This window comes from Vombatus ursinus, unplaced genomic scaffold, assembly GCF_900497805.2.
Source record: "Vombatus ursinus unplaced genomic scaffold, bare-nosed wombat genome assembly UNPS02004276.1, whole genome shotgun sequence".
NCBI classification, from domain to species: Eukaryota; Metazoa; Chordata; class Mammalia; order Diprotodontia; family Vombatidae; genus Vombatus; species Vombatus ursinus.
In genome coordinates, this window is record NW_020944054.1 from 92,219 (window position 1) to 109,474 (window position 17,256).

Here is a 17,256-nt window from a genome sequence, read left to right on the forward strand (position 1 = left end):
TTCTCCAAACTAGCCAACCTGCTTCTGGCCAATCTCTCACAGCCATCAGTTAAGGAAGCAACTCCTGCAGAGAAGGGGCCTGCCAACTCCATTCAAATGCTAACCAGTCGGCATCACAGGGCAGGCAAGCCAGACTACCTGAAGAAGCAAAACCACTTGAGGGAGGGACAGGAGGCAGCCTAGTCTTCAATGTACTGTGGGATTCTTCTAACCAGTGCAGAATGAGAATGGGGTATATTTCTGACATCAAGTCCAAATCTTTCCGTTTGCAAGATCTATCCATTACTCTTAAAGCTATTCTCTCTCTCCAATCTATTTTATAAGGGCCAGCCCTTTAAATACTTGGAAAAAAAACTGCAGGTGTTCATTCTGGAGAAGAGAAGACTCAGGGTAGACATCCCTCTTCACCTCATGCCTGGACTACTACAACAGCCACTGGCTGGTCTTCCTGCCATAAGTCTCCCTGCTACAGTCCATCCTCTGATCTTCCTAACACACAGGTCTGATCATATCACTCCCCTACTCAAGATATTCCATTGGCTCCCTATTGCCTCAAGGATCAAGTATAAAATCCACTATTTGGCATAAGGCCCTTCATAACCTGCCTCCCATCTCTACATTCTTTCTACACTCTACACTCTCCTCCCAGATAGTCTGTGATCCAGAAACATGGGCCTACTTACTTCTTACTCCTCTTTGCACAAGACACTCCATCTCCTTGACGGTATCCCAGCGCCATGCCAGGAAACTGAATTGCTTCCATTTGAATTGTCTTAAAAAGATTCTGAAGATCACCTAGCAGAATAAGATATCAGACACTGAGGTCCTTTCTCGAACTAAACTGCCACCATTCAAACTCTACTGCAGAGAGTGCAACTCTGATGGGCTGGCTACGTTGTTCCAATGCCAAATGTACGTTTGCCTAAAAGACTATTTTATGAAGAACCCACACAGGGCAAGTGTTCACAGGGTGGGCAGAAGAAGTGATACAAGAATACTCTCAAGATCTCTCTTTAGAACTTTGGAATTGAGGATGGCAATCCGCTGCCCCCTTCCTCACCCCTCCTTTACCTCCTTCTCCGACTCTTCACCCTTCCCTTTTTCTCCTCTCCCCTTACCTCTCCCCCTCCTCCTCCATACCCATCCTTCCCTCCATCCTTTCTCCTTCCAGTCTTCCCTGGCCTATACGATGCCATGGTGGAGATGGCTGAGGAAGCCATGGAGCCTGCCAAGGCAAACATCACGGGCCTGTGCCAGGACATGTTCTCCAAAATGGCCCCACACCTAGGGGCAGCTAGGTGACACAGTGGATGGAGCACTGGCCCTGGAGTTAAAAGGACCTGAGTTCAAATCCAGCCTCAGACACATAATATTTCCTAGTTGGGTGACTGGGCAAGTCACTTAACCCCAATCACCTCACCAAAAAAAAATGGCCACGCACCTGACAGGTGAGCTAACAACCACCAGTGAAGACTATAAACTTCTGGAAAATATGAACAAACTGACTAGCTTGAAGTATCTCGAAGTGAAAGATATTGCAATAAACATAAGTAGAAATCTAAAGAACTTAAACCAGAAATCTGCAGCACTTCAGCCATATCTGGATCAGATCACTTTAACTGAGGAGCAAGTAGCAGCCCTTGAGCAGGCAGCTTACAAGTTGAATGCATATTCAAAGAAACTAGAAACAAAGTACAAGAAGTTAGAAAGGCAATGAAAGAATTCTTTAGCACAGACTTTTACTACAAGAATGCTTCATAAGAGCTGAAATAAGTGGGATGTAACTTATCATTATGCTTCAGTTCCTAAAAGGAAGCGGTGCTGCTATCCAAGAAGAATCCCAACCCCCACCTCTGGTTGGATGTATAACTCTGACTACCCCTTGATGTTTACTAAACCTATAGCCCCTGGAACCTCATCTTATCGTGTGCTTCATTATATGCCCTAGATCAGGGCTCAGAAATCAGGATCAACCCTGTCTAGAGAAGACACAGAGGAGAGGCTCTCATCTCCCTGTCTTCTCCCTTCTTCTCTCTCCCCCAGGGCTCCACCTTGGACTATCTATTCTAAATGTGTCCCCCACCCCCTTCATAACTTGTTCTTAAACTTAAATAATAAATGCCAACTTATAAAAAAGAACTTTGGAATTGATTGTGTGACATGGGAGACACTGGCACAGGATTGCCCAGCATGCCATGCCCTCACCAGAGAAGGCGCTGTGCCCTATGAGCAAAGCAGAATTGAAGTAGCTCAAAAGAAATGTGAGATGTACAGACTTAGAAAATCCACTCCAAATGTTCACATGGAGTATTTGTGCCTGACCTGTGGTAGAGCATTCTGAGCTCCTATTGGTCCAATCAGCCACAGTCGGATGCACTGTAGCTTGACACAGTGATGTCATTTCGGTCCTCTTTGAAAATGAAGGGCAATAACCAAGCAATCAACCCACCATCTCCCAACTTTGGCCATTTTCTAGGGCTGTCCCGCTTCCCAGCAACGCTCTACCTCCTGGTTTCCCTGACTTGTTTCAAGTCCCAGTTAGCATCCTCACTTCTACAAGAAGCCTTTCCTGAGTCTCCTGAGTTCTAGAGCCTTCATTCTCTTGCTTATTTCCAATTTATCCTGTAATACAATGCATTTGTACTTAGCTGTTTGCATATTGCCCCCCCCCCCCGTTAGACTGTGAGATCCTTGAGAAAAGGGATTGGTTTTTGCTTTTCTTTGTATCCCCAGTGCTTAACACAGTGCCTGACACTTAGCACTTAATAAACATTTATTGACTGAATATGTGAAAGAAGTTAGCTTTCTTCATCCACAGATGACATGACTTTTAGCCTCATTACCATTCTGTCCATCCTATCTGAATACTCTCCAGCTTATTCATGTCTTTCTTATCAGACAATCCCTCTCTTAGTTGATTCCCCCATCCCACACAGGTACTACCAGGTGCAGCTGCTACTACACCCAGGATACTAACACTAGTTGATAAGCCCTCACTCATGTGTTTCCCTGTAACAATGTGCCAATAGTCTTAGTTTCAAAGCAAAAGCTTTTAAATAGCATAGAAAAAGCAGCAGTTACAAAGAATTTACCCCAAAATGCCAGATATGCAGTTGAGGCCCTGAAGCCTCATACCTTTACTAAGGGTGGAATGTTTCTCTTAGGTCTAAAAGGCCTTCTCTTGTGCATTTCAGTGTTTCTGGTTTTGCCCCCTTATACTCTTTCAGTGTAGACTGGTTGAAGTCTAAACTGGGCACGTTATTACACTAAAAAGAAGTTATAATCTTCAAGAACTGGAAGTATATTCAACAATCAACCAACTATTATTAAGCACCTACTATGTGCCAGGTATTGTGCTAACTTCTTTTATAAACATTATCTGACTTGATGCTCACAACCCCCTTGTGAGGTAGGTGATATTCTTATCTTCATTAGTCATGATGTAAAGAAAAATTAGAACTAACGGGAGGAACCACAAGAATGAAGCAATGAAACAAAACAACAAAGGAAAAGGAGAGCAAACAGCATGCTTCCATCTGCATTCAAGCTCCATAGTTCTTTCTCTGGATGTAGATAGCATTTCCCATCATGAGTCTTTTGGAGTTGTCTTAGATCCTTGCATTGCTGAGAAGAGCCAAGGCTGTCAAAGTCAGTCATTGCACAGTGTGGCTGTTACTGCGTACAATGTTCTCCTAGTTCTGCTCATTTCACTCAACATCAGTTCATATAAATCTTTCCAGGATTTTATGAAGTCCACTTGCTCATCATTTCTTATGGAACAATAGTATTCCATTACATTCATATACCACAACTTATTCAACCATTCCCCAATTGATGGGCATCCTCTCAATTTCCAATTCTTGGCCACCACAAAAAGAGTTGCTCTAAATATTTTTGTATATGTGGGTCCTTTTCCCATTTTTATGATCTCTTTGGGATACAGACCTAGAAGTAGTATTGCTGAATCAAAGGGTATACACACTTTTATAGCCCTTTGGGCATAATTCCAAATTACTCTCCAGAATGGTTGGATCAGTTCACAACTCCACTAACAATGCATTAGTGTTCCAATTTTCCCACATCTTCTCCAACATTTATCATTTTCCTGTTTTGTCATGTTAGCCAATCTGATAGGTGTGAGGTGGTACCTCAGAGTGGTTTTGTTTTGCATTTCTCTAATCAATAGTAATTTAGAGCATTTTTTCATATGATTATAAATAACTTTACTTACTTCATCTGAAAACTGCCTGTTCATATCCTTTGACCTTTTACCAATTGGGGAATGACTTATATTCTTATAAAGTTGTCTCGATTCTCTATATATTTTAGAAATGAGGCTTTTATCAGAGACATTGGCTGTAAAAATTGCTCTTCAGCTTTTTGCTTCCCTTCTAATCTTAGTTGCATTGGCTTTGTTTGTGCAAAACCTTTTTAATTTAATGTCATCAAAATTATCCATTTTGCATTTCATAATGTTATATCTCTTGTTTGGCCATAAATTCTTCCATTCTTCATAGATCTGACAGGTAAATTATTCCTTGCTCTCCTAATTTGTTTATAGTATCACCCTTTATGTCTAAATGGTATACCCATTTTGACTTTGGTCTATGCCTAGTTTCTGCCATACTATTTTCTAGTTTTCCCAGCAATTTTTGTTAAATAGTGAGTTCTTATCCCAGAAGCTGGAGTCTTTGGGTTTATCAAAAAGTAGATTATTATAGTCATTGACTACTGTGTCTTGTTGTACTTGACCTATTCCACTGATCCACCACTCTATTTCTTAGCCAGTACCAAGTAGTTTTGATGATTGCTGCTTTATAATACAATTGAAGATCTGGAACATCTAGGCCACCTTGTATTGCATTTCTTTTCATTGGGAGTTTATCTACGAAATCACATATATGAACACAATCACAAAACACTTCACACAAATAAAGACAGATCTAAATATTTGGAGAGGGACAGCTAGATGGCGCAGTGGATAAGAGTACTGAGCCTGGAGTCAGGAAGACCTGAATTCAGATCCAGCCTCAGACACTTACTAGCTGTGGGACCCTGGGCAAGTCACTTAACTGTGTTTGCCTCAGTTTCCTCATCTGTAAAATGAACTGAAGGAAATGGCAAACCACTAAAGTATCTTTGCCAAGAAAACCTCAAATGGGGTCACAGAGTCAGACACAACTGAAATGACTGAACAACAACAACAACAACAAATAATTGGGAAAATATTAATTGCTCATTAAAGGCAGAGCCAATGTTGTTGTTGTTGTTGTTTATCCTTCATTTTTGAAGAGGACCAATGACATCACAGGGTGATGTCTTGACTTGCATGTGAATTGGATTTAAATGAGACAGAATTGCACAAAGACATTGGCCTCACTTTTTCTTCCAGAATCATTGAACTCCAATGGCAAGACAAAAGTCAAGATGATTGGCGATGGCCCAGGATGCAGTGGATGGCTTGGTTTCTTTGATATCTGACTGACCTCTAAATGCCCCACAACACATACTTCAGCTGCCTTCATGGACATTGGAACAAATTTTTCTTGTCCACCCATTCTACATGGAGAAGTCTTCACATGCATAGGGTAGACATCTCCTTAACTCACTGATGGGTTTGCACAGGGTAGACATACTCTTAACTCACTGATGGGTTTGAGGCATGTTAGCTATCATCAACCTGGTCTAGCCCATCTGCCAAAATGGTTTTTACCAGGGTATGGCCACTGCACATGCTATAGCTTCTTGGAACTACAGGTGAGAATTGGGTAACAAGTGGACACCAAAGGTGGATAGGCAGCCTTGAAAAGGGCTAGTCCTCCATGAACACCTCATACACACAATATAATAAAAATGAAAATGCTACCCAAATTAATTTGCTTATTCAGTTCCATACCAGTCAAAAAATTTATTTTATAGACCTAGAAAAAAAGTTATAAAATTAATTTGGAGGAACAAAAAGTCAAGAATAGCAAGGGAATTGTTGAAAAACATGGGAAGGAAGGAGGGCAAATAATACCAAACTATACTAAACAATTTGGTACTGAATAGAGTGGTTGATCAATGGAACAGAATAGGTACACAATATATAGAAGCAAATGAATACTAGCTCATAAACTCAAAGATCCAAGCTATTGCAGCAAAAACTCACTATTTGAAAAAAATGGGAAAACTAGAAAGTAATATGGTAGAAACTGTGTATAAATATAAATCTCACATTGTATACCAAGACAAGCTCAAAATAGGTGTACGATTTAGACATGAAAAGTGATATAAGAAAATTTGTGGAAAAAATTACCTGTCAAATCTCTGAATAGGGGAAGTGTTCATAACCAAACCATAGATAGAGAGGTTCACTGGAGGAAAATGTGTAATTTTTTATTACATAAAATTAAAATTTTTGCACAAATAAAACCAATGCTGCTAAATTTAGAAGAAAAACAGGAACCTGGAAAAAATCTTTGTAGTAAATTTATCTAATAAATGTCTCATTTCTCAAATATATGGGGAATTGAATCAAATTTATAAAAATGAATTCCTTTCTCAGGGGCAGCTAGGTGGCACAGTGGACAGAGCACTGGCCCTGAAGTCAAGAGGACCTGAGTTCAAATCTGGCCTCAAACCAAACACTTGACGCTTACTAGCTGTGTGACCCTGGGCAAGTCACTTAACACCAATTGCCTTAAAAAAAAAAAAGAATAAATTCCTTTCTCCAATTGATCAATGGTCAAAGAAAGAGATAAGCAGTTTTCAGAGGAAGAAATCAAAGCTTCATAGCCATATGGAGAAATGTTCTAAGTCACTATTGGTTAGAGAAATGCAAATTAAAACAACTCTGAGGTACCACCTCACACCTATCAGATTGACAGAAAAGGAAAATGACAAATGTTGGAGGGGATGTGGGAAAATTGGGACACTAATGCACTGTTGGTTGAGTTGTGAACTAGTCCAGTCACTTTGGAAAACAATTTGGAACTATGACCAAAAAGCTATTAAACTATGTATACCCTTTGATTCCGCAATACCATTCCTAGGCATTTGAAAAATACCCCAAATACCCCAAAGAGATCAATGAAAAGGACACATATGTACAAAAATATTTTAGCAGTTCTTTTTGTGGTGGCAAAGAATTGGAAACTTAGGGGATGCCCATCAGTTGGGGAATGGCTGAACAAGTAATGGTTTATGAAGATGATAGGATACTATTGTGCTATAAGAAATGATGAGGGGGGTAGTTTCAGAAAAACCTGGGAAGATTTATATGAACTGATGCAAAGTGAAGTGAACAGAACCAGGAGAACAATTTATAGGATAACAATTCTATTGTAATGATAATCAATTCTGAAAGAGTTAAGAACTCTGAACAAAGCAATAGCTGTTCAAAACACTGTTCCAAAGGACTGAAGATAAAAATGCTATCCACTTACAGATAGAGAACTGTTGGATTCTGAGTGCAAATTGAAGCTTATTTTTTCTTTCCTTAGTTTTTTTTTGTTTTTTTAACATTGTTAATGTGGAAATATGTTTTGCATAACTTTATATATAGGTGTGTGTGTATATATATATATATGTATATAATGGGGTTTGTATTTCTTGCCTTCTCAATGGGTGGAGGAGGATCGGGAGAGAGAGAGAATCTGGAACTGAAAATAAATTTGAATGAACTCCAATAAAAATAAATAAGTAAAAAATTAAAATAACAAATAGAGAGCTGATGGACTCAGAATGCAGATAGAAGCAGGCTTTCTTTGCTTCCTTCCTTTTTTACGTTCTTTTGGCTAAGGCTAATGTGAGAATTTATTTTGCTTGACTTTATATTTATATAACAGGTTTTGTTTTTCTTGCCTTCTGAGTGGGTGAGAGAGGGAGGTGAGAAAGGAAGAAAATTCAGAATTGGAAATAAAAAAATTGATTTTTTTTTTAAATTATGGTATAAAGTTCAGGGATGTGCTCTTAGCCAGCGTGGACAGACTTATGAGAGCCTATTGTTTAATTTTCAATCTGAGTTTTTACACCTCAGAAATTAGCAATTGCCACAAATCAGGGCTTTTTTAAATATATTTTTGATTGTCTAGATTTTAAAAAATTATAGGAAAATGTTAATGATGAAAATTAAACTTTAAAAAATTCTTTTCAAAAGAGTGAAGCCAGAATTTAAACCCATGTTTTCTGACTCCAAATCCAAGAACAGAGAATTTCCCTGACATCACAGTGAATGAGTGAAATTTCAGGTATCATAATAGATCAGTGGTGAAAAGATTTTGGGGAAGGAGAGGGTACCTCTCGAATCACCCTGCATAGGCAGACTCATACTTTGCCCATGTGTAAGGTCAGCCCTGTGTGTAAGCTTCAGTTCCATGTGTTGGGATCCTTTCCATGTCTCAGGACTTTGACCCTGAGGAAACGAGCACTATGCCTGGAATCCAGAAGACCTAAGCTCAAATCCAGCCTCAGGTACTGACTAGTTATGTAATTCTGGGCAAGTTATTTACCTCTGCCTGCCTCAGTTTCTTCATTTGTATAAAAAGGGCAATAATATCTACTTCCCAGGATTGTGGTGAGGATAAAATGAGATATGTGCAATGATCTTTGTAAGCCTTAAAGAGCTATAGAAATACTAGTTATTATTAATGATTTATATTTAATTAATAATTATTTTTTCACAATCAGTCACTTATTCTGTCCTAAAACAGACTATGGGAATAAACATGGCGGACCAGAGGATACACAGGAATCTTCTATTGAAGGAGGTGGAGATGGGTTGCACTAAGCCATCCCCACTTTCCCTCCCAGGACCTTTACTCAGATCGCTTATCAGGGCTGGAAGTATTCTTTCATCCTTGTGCACAAATACAACGTCAAGCATTGACATCAAGTTTTACTATCAGAGTGGAGTGCAATGAATGACTGATTTTTAGTACCATTTATTCTGGTGTTGTGCTGACTTCTGGACACTTGATGGCAATGTTGCTTCACTCAACTGAATATCAGTCTGAGCTGCCTCGTGGAAGTTTATTTAAATCCACTTCTGTGGCTGACCCACTTCAAAGAATGTTAATATTAATATGGAATGCTAATATTAATACTAATATTAATATGTAAACCTAAGAACTCTAAGTGTAACTTTCACTCCCTGGCCCCCATGGCTGAAAGCCAGGTCTGTTACATTCATAACCTCCCCCAGAGTTCTCCTAGACCTTCTGGGGAGGAGGGTTAGGGATATCCTATTTCTCTGCCATTGGATCAAGCTTCCACCAATAGCATTCCTCTAATTATAGGGGTCCTCTGCACCCTAGGTCCATTTGACCACTTAACATTCAGATTCACTTTTACAAAGAAATACTTATTTCAAATCTGTAGCAAGGATAATCTTATAAACTCCATGCCATGTGGTAATGCCTCAATTTCTGGGGAGGGGAAGGGAGAATTGAATTCAACGATTAGTTCAATTTCCTATAGAGCATCAATCCCACTAAGTTCCAAGTCCAAAGCCCCACTGGGTTCAAATCCCAGCACCTTGGCTTCTCACGGCTTTCCCGAGAGGCTAGTAGCAATACCTGGCCTGGAATCATGCCTCCAAGGTCCCTGTGCCTCAAGTACAGTGCTCACTACCACCTGCACCTAGAACTGAGAAGGACAAATGAAACAGATGTAAACACCAAGCCCAATTCTTGTAGACACAAGGTCAAAAAGAGAGTGGGAAGGTAATCCTTTTTTTTTCCCCTAAGGCAATTGGGGTTAAGTGACTTGCTCAGGGTCACATAGGTATAAGTGTCAAGTGTCTGAGGTCAAATTTGAACTCAGGTCCTCTTGACTCCAAGGCTGAAGCTCTATCCATTGCACCACCTAGCTACCCCTAGGAAGGTAATCCTTATCACATCCACCCAGCTTAGCTAATGGTACCTGTGCTGTTGATAAAGCACACCTTCACCTTTTATATGCTGCCAGGAAGAGAGATTATCTCAGTCTGATAGTCTTAAAGATTCAGCTTGCTCTGACTATGCAGCCAATACAAAGAGGCTGCTTCCACCCACATGGTAGAGGAAGGCAGAATGTCTTCTCCCAGACAAGTTCCTACTCTCTGGATGCCTACATCTTAGGTAATCTGGGTACATGCAGAGCCCTATTACAATATTAATAGCTCTCATTTTTCTAGGCTTACCTGTTTACAAAACACTTTTCTTCTAATAGAATTATGAGGTAGATAGTCCCAAGGATAATAGGGGAAGGGGTGAAGAGGGGCTTTACCACGAGTCTGGAGACATAAGTCCCTGGAAAAGTAAAGCTCACCAGAGGGAGAAGGATAGACTCCATTGGTTTCTCATGCTTTCCCCTTGGCCGATAGAGAAGCTTAACTCTTGACTAATTCTGGAGATGTGGTGGTTCTTGGCAAGGGTCTATTTATGGAGTCAAACAATCAAACAAGCATTTATTAGGGGCACCTATTTTTCTGTGCTAAGCCTGACTTAGGCCAGTTCACAGGTCATAGTTCATCATTACATTTGATATTGGAATAAGATGAGGTCATTGAACAGTTAACAAAATATGCATTTATCTATATCAAGAAGAACACGCACTGAGAACATCACAAGCTGATTTGGCTGAATGAAGTTCCTCTACAATTGAGTTGCCCATGGTGGTCTGTCAGCCTAACTGCCAAAGCAAATTTGGAACTTCTTGTAGCTATTTTACATTCAGGCAACCAGGAAGTGATGTCAACAACCTTTAGTCCCCTGAGCCAATCAAACCTCAATATCTTTTAAGAAAAAAAAAATAGTTTAAATCACATGGAGGAAGGAGATAGAGGATATTACTTCCACCATACCACACTTTAGTGGTAGGATCTATAAAGTCTTCAAGAAAACTTTCTACCACTCAAGTGATTTAAGGCCTGTTACTGGTGAAACCTGACCTTAGGAATCCAAGAAACCTGACATAGACAGGGTTGAAGGAGAAAAACAAAAACAAAAAGATACCAAAAACAAAATGTTATAACCCCTGAAGGAGTGCCTGAATATGGGAGAACAAAAACCTGAAATCACAGGCTTTGCTTGCCCCTTACCAGAAGGATCAAGTCCTGGTTCTAAATGATCTGGTATGTATAGTAGGAGATGCCAATCTTTACAATTCACAATGGGTCTCTCCATGTAAAGAGTTGGACGTGAACAGGAGCAGCACCAGAAACATTAGTAACATTACTGTATTATGATGACACTATTGTATCTACATAGTAACTAAGCCAGGGAGAATTATTCTAACACCCCTTCCAACTTTGTGTTATTTTGCTCACCAGTCAGGACCTTCCTCTCCCTGGGAGCCCCATGGATGGGGAGTAGTGGGATAAACACCAAATATTTGCCACATTAGAGGGTTCTGAAGGACAGTACTTTCTTCTATGAAAGATGGGTAGACATTTTTACTTCTTCCTTGTTGCTGGAAAGTTAGCACCCTCCAAACACTGCCACCCCTTGGTCCTCTCAGCCCTCCCTGGGAAGGAGCTGTCCAGTGATCACTGGTTTTACGCTGGCAGCAGTGTGGAGGACCACCCATTTCTGAATTATAGGAATCAGAGAGCTACTGTGGGCCTGTCATTCTACCAAAGTCCATGCATCTACCGACTCAGCTACCTTCTGCACTTTTCACTGCCACTGGCACCTGCTTCTGCTGTCCTCTCTCCCTCAGTCAGCTGCTATCTACCTGTACCAAGTAGTTCTGCTGCTTCCTGGCAGCTAAGTGTCTCATTGAATACAACACTGGACCTTGAGTCAGGAAGACCTGAGTTCCAAGCTGATCTCAGACACTTACTATCTGTGTAACTGGGCAAATCGCTTAACTTTGGCTGCCCAATTTCTTCAACTGTAAAATGAGGATAATAAAGCCTCCACCTCTCAAGGTTGTTGTGTGAGTCAAATGAAACACTATTTGTAAAGCATTTTTTGCAAACCTTAAAGTGCTAGACATGTTCTCTCTTTTTTCTTTTTTTTAAATTTTATTTATTTGTTTTTAGTTTTCAATATTCTCTTCTATAAGATTTTGAGTTCTAAATTTTCTCCCAGTCCCCCTCCCCAAGATGCCATGCAATCTGATATAGGCTATACATGTATAATCACATTAAACATATTTCCACATTAGTCAGGTTGTAAAAGAAGAAACAAAACCAAAGGGAAAAACCACAAAGAACAACAAAAAAAAGAGAAAATAGTATGCTTTCATACTGCATTCAGACTTCATAGTTCTTTCTCTAGATGTGGATAGCATTTTTCATCATGAGTCTTTTGGAATTGTCTTAGATGCTTGTATTGCTGAGAAGAGTTAAGTCAATCAAAGTTGGTCATCGCACAATGTTGCTATGAGTGTGTACAATGTTCTCCTAATTCTGCTCACTTCACTCAGCATCAGTTCATATAAGTCTTTCCAGGTTTTTTCTGAAGTTCACTTGCTCATCATTTCTTATAGCACAATAGTATTCCATTACATTCATATACCACAACTTGTTCAACCATTCCCCAATTGATGGGCATCCCCTTAATTTCCAATTCTTGGCCACCACAGAAAAAGAGCTGCTATAAATATTTTTGTATATGTGGGTCCTTTTCCCATTTTTATGATCTCTTTAGGATACAGACCTAGAAGTGGTATTGCTGAATCAAAGGGTATGCACACTTTTATAGACCTTTGGGCATAATTCCAAATTACTCTCCAGAATGGTTGGATCAGTTCACAACTCCACTAACAATGCATTAATGTTCCAATTTTCCCACATCTTCTCCAACATTTATCATTTTCCTGTTTTGTCATGTTAGCTGATCTGATAGGTGTGAGGTGGTAACTCAGAGTTGTTTTAATTTGCATTTCTCTAATCAACAGTTATTTAGAGCATTTTTTTTTCATATGACTATAGATAGCTTTAATTATTTCATCTGAAAACTGCCTGTTCAAATCCTTTGACCATTTATCAGTTGGGAAATGACTTGTATTCTTATAAAGTTGACTCAGTTCTGTATATATTTTAGAAATGAGGTCCTTAACAGAGACACTGGCTATAAAATTTGCTTCTCAGCTTTCTGCTTCCCTTCTAATCTTGGTTGCACTGGCATGCAAAATCTTTTCAATTTAATGTAGTCAAAATTATCCATTTTTCATTTCATAATGTTCTCTATCTCTTGTTTGGTCATAAATTCTTCCATTCTCCATAAATCTAACAGGTAAACTATTCCTTACTCTCTTAGTTTGCTGATAGTATCAGCCTTTACATCTAATCATGAACCCATTTTGATTTTATGTTGGTATAAGGTGTAAGATGATAGCCCATGCCTAGTTTCTGCCATACTATTTTCCAGTTTTCCCAGCAATTTTTGTTAAATAGTGAGTTCTCATCCCAGAAGCTGGAGTTTTGGGTTTATCAAAAAGTAGATTACTACAGCCATTGACTACTGTGTCTTGCATACCTAACCTATTCCACTGATGCACCACTCTATTTCTTAGCTAGTACCAAGTAGTTTTGATGATTGCTGCTTTATAATACAATTGAAGATCTGGTATGGCTAGCCCACCTTCCCTTGCTTTTCTTTTCACTACTTCCCTTGATACTCTGGACCTTTTGTTCTTCTAGATGAATTTTGTTATTATTTTTTCTAACTCTATAAATTAATGTCTTGGTAGTTTGATTGGTATGACACTATATAAGTAAATTAGGTAGAATTGTCATTTTTATTATATCAGCTCAGCCTACCCATGAGCAACTGATATTTTTCCAATTATTTAGATCTGACTTTATTTGTGTGAAAAGTGTTTCGTAATTGTGTTCATATAGTTCTTGAATTTGTCTTAACAAGTAGACTCCCAAATATTTTATGTTGTCTATAGTTACTTTAAATGGAATTTCTCTTTATATCTCTTGTTACTGGGCTTTGTTAGTAATGTATATAAATGTCAATGATTTATGTGAGTTTATTTTATATCCTGCACCTTTGCTAAAGTTGTTAACTATTTCAAGTAGTTTTTCAGTTGATTCTTTAGGATTATCTAAGTATACCATCCTATCATCTGCAAAGAGTGATAGCTTTGTTACTTCATTGCCTATTCTAATTCCTTCCATTTCTTTTTCTTCTCTTATTGCTAAAGCTAACATTTCTAGTACAATATTGAATAACAGTGGTGATAATGGGCATCCTTGTTTCTCCTCTGATCTTATTGGGAATGCTTCTACAGATAATGCTTGCTGATGGTTTCAGATAGATGCTACTTATCATTTTAATGAAAACTCCATTTATTCCTATGCTCTCTAGTGTTTTTAATAAGAATGGGTGTTGTATTTTGTCAAATGCTTTTTCTGCATCTATTGAGATAATCATATGATTTCTGTTAATTTTGTTATTGATATGGTCAATTATGATGATAGTTTTCCTAATATCAAACCAGCCCTACATTCCTGGTATAAATCCCACCTGGTTATAGTGTATTATCCTTGTGATAAGTTGCTATAATCTCTTTGCTAATATTTTATTTAAAAATTTTGCATCTATATTCATTAGAGAAATTGGTCTATAATTTTCTTTATCTTGGCTCTTCCTGGTTTAGATATTAGCACCACATTTGTATCATAAAAATAATTTGATAGGACTCCTTCTTTGCCTATTTTTCCAAATAATTTATATAGTATTGGAATTAATTGTTCTTTAAATATTTGGTAGAATTCACTTGTGAATCCATCTGGCCCTGGGGAGTTTTTCTTAAGGAGTTCATTGATGGCTTGTTCAATTCCCCATTTTCTGAAATGAGTTTAAGTATTTTATTTCCTCTTCTGTTAATCTAGGCAATTTATATTTTTATAAACATTCATCTATTTCACTAAGATTGTCAGATTTATTGGCATACAGTTGAACAAAATAGCTCCTAATTATTGTTTTAGTTTCCTCTTCATTGGTGGTGAATTCACTCTTTTCTTTTTTGATACTGGTAATTTTGTTATCTTTTTTTCTTTTTTAATCAAATTAACCAAAGGTTTATCTATTTTATTGTTTTCTTTCATAAAAGCAGCTCTTAGTTTTATTTATTAGTTCAATAGTTTTCTTAATTTCAATTTTATTAACCTCTCCTTTGATTTTCAGAATTTCTAATTTGGCATTTAATTGGGGATTTTTAAATTTTTTTTTTAGGCAATTGGGGTTAAGTGACTTTCCTAGGGTCACACAGCTAGTAAGTGTTAAGTGTTTGGTTTGAGGCTGGATTTGAACTCAGGTCCTCCTGACTTCAGGGCCAGTGCTCTATCCACTGTGCCACCTAGATGCCCCTTAATTGGGAATTTTTCATCTGTTTGTTTTCTAGCTTTTTTTTTTAGTTGCATGCCCAATTCATTGATCTCCTCTTTCTCTATTTTATTCATGTAAGCATTTAGAGATATAAAATTGCCCCTAAGAACTGCTTTGGCTGCATTGCATAAGTTTTGGTATGTTGTCTCGTTATTGTCATTCTCTTGGATGAAGTTATTGATTGTTTCTATGATTTGTTGTTTGCTCCACTCATTCCTTGGGATTAGATTATTTAGTTTCTAATTAATCTTCAGTCTATCTTTCCATGGCCCTTTATTACATGTAATTTTTATTGCATCATAATCTGTAAAGGATGCATTTAATATTTCTGACTTTCTACATTGGATTGTGAGGTTTTTATGCCTTAGTACATGGTCAATTAATCCTCTCATCCTCTGTAAGAGGCCTGGTGCTCACTTTCCAAGTACTTTCTGAAAGTCCTGTCCTACTAGGAACTTTAGGAGTATCCACATTCTCAGATAACTTACAGAAAACAGATGTTTCATTCTTTTCTTCATGTTGATTAATGAGTATTTCATATCTCCCCAAAGTTTCATTAGCACTTCACAAAATGCTGTCAATATCCTTGTCTCTTATATTATGTGGCACTCTTTGGCCAAGAGTTCTCCATGAGGGTCTAATCCGCATTGCTAGGCACCTGTCCTCTAATCGTGTACCATTTACATCACTTACATCATATCCCATACTTGTAATAGATACAGTAATACAAGTATCATTGTTGAAACATGCAACCCTGCAAAAATTATCTCAAAGAGATTAGTCTGATCTGTAAAGGAAAAACATCAGAAAATTGTCCAATTAGAGTCTTGTTCAATAATTTTCAATCTTGTCTGACTCTTTGTGACCCCATTTTTGGATTTTCTTGGCAGGAATACTGGAGTATTTTGCCCTTTCCTTCTCCAGACCATTTTACAGATGAGGAAACTGAGGCAAGAAGGTGATTTGTCCAGAGTCATATAGGTAGTAAGTGTCTCAGGCCAGATTTGAACACAGGTCTTCCTGACTTCAGGCCTGGCACTCTATGCCCTACAATCAAAATCTAGAAAAATGCTAATTTCTCTTTAGTGGATCCATGAAAAACTAGGGCATCTAAGAAGGATAATCTTAGGTGGACAATCCATCCAGTTGATCATAGGAAATGCTAAGTTTCCTGGAATAGCCCCAGCAATGTGGAACCCTTTCTGGAATCATTCTCTCAGTAAACACTGAAAATTACAAGTGGAGTCCCCAAAAGAATGATGACTCCCTTGGCTTCTATGGGTGACATTGAGGGTTATCACTCCTAACAATGTAGCTCACAAACCAATGTAGTTTTGCTTCCTGTCAGCACTGGGTGGGGGTGGTAGGTACCTTCTCCATTTGCCTTGCCTTCACACCTTCCTTGTCCTTGGAACCCAGAACTCATCCAGGCTGGTCAACTGCTTACATTGCTTGGATAATATGAGAGTCACCAACTTTTTTCCCTCCAGTGAGATGGATGAGGATCTTCCAGGCCTTCTCATCTGCCCTACTTCTATGCTCTTCAGAATAGACACTGTCATCTGACCCCTGGTCCTTGCCATCCACACAGATGGTGAAATCTTAGGACTTATGGACCTTCCATCTGCCCTGAAACTGAATTTTCCTTTATGTTTTGTCTCTCCCAATGAGTGTATGAGCTTTTTGAAATCAGGAACTGCCTCACTTCTTCTCTTTGTATCCCTAGCACTTTCCATGGTGCTTGACACATAGTAAGCAATTAATATTTTTTTTCATTCATTGCCCTTAACAGTCATCTAGTACAGCAAGTCAGCTGTTAAGAAAAGACATTTACTCAAATGGCATAGCACAAATGGTGCAAAGCCACTAAAACTCTCCCACAAATACACAAATAATCCATGGTGGGAAGAGTGGACACAAACATAAAGTACAAAGGGTCTTCTGG

General features: G+C 38.5%; 1 protein-coding gene across 1 annotated transcript; it reads left to right on the top strand.

Annotated features, from left to right (window-relative positions):
• The first annotated feature begins 1,194 nt into the window (after positions 1-1,194).
• Positions 1,195-1,717, top strand: LOC114054406 (biogenesis of lysosome-related organelles complex 1 subunit 2-like). Its single transcript, XM_027877597.1, has 2 exons — positions 1,195-1,268; positions 1,426-1,717. Exons 1-2 carry the CDS (start codon positions 1,195-1,197, stop codon positions 1,715-1,717), a joined length of 366 nt encoding a protein of 121 aa, XP_027733398.1.
• The last annotated feature ends 15,539 nt before the right edge of the window (positions 1,718-17,256 follow it).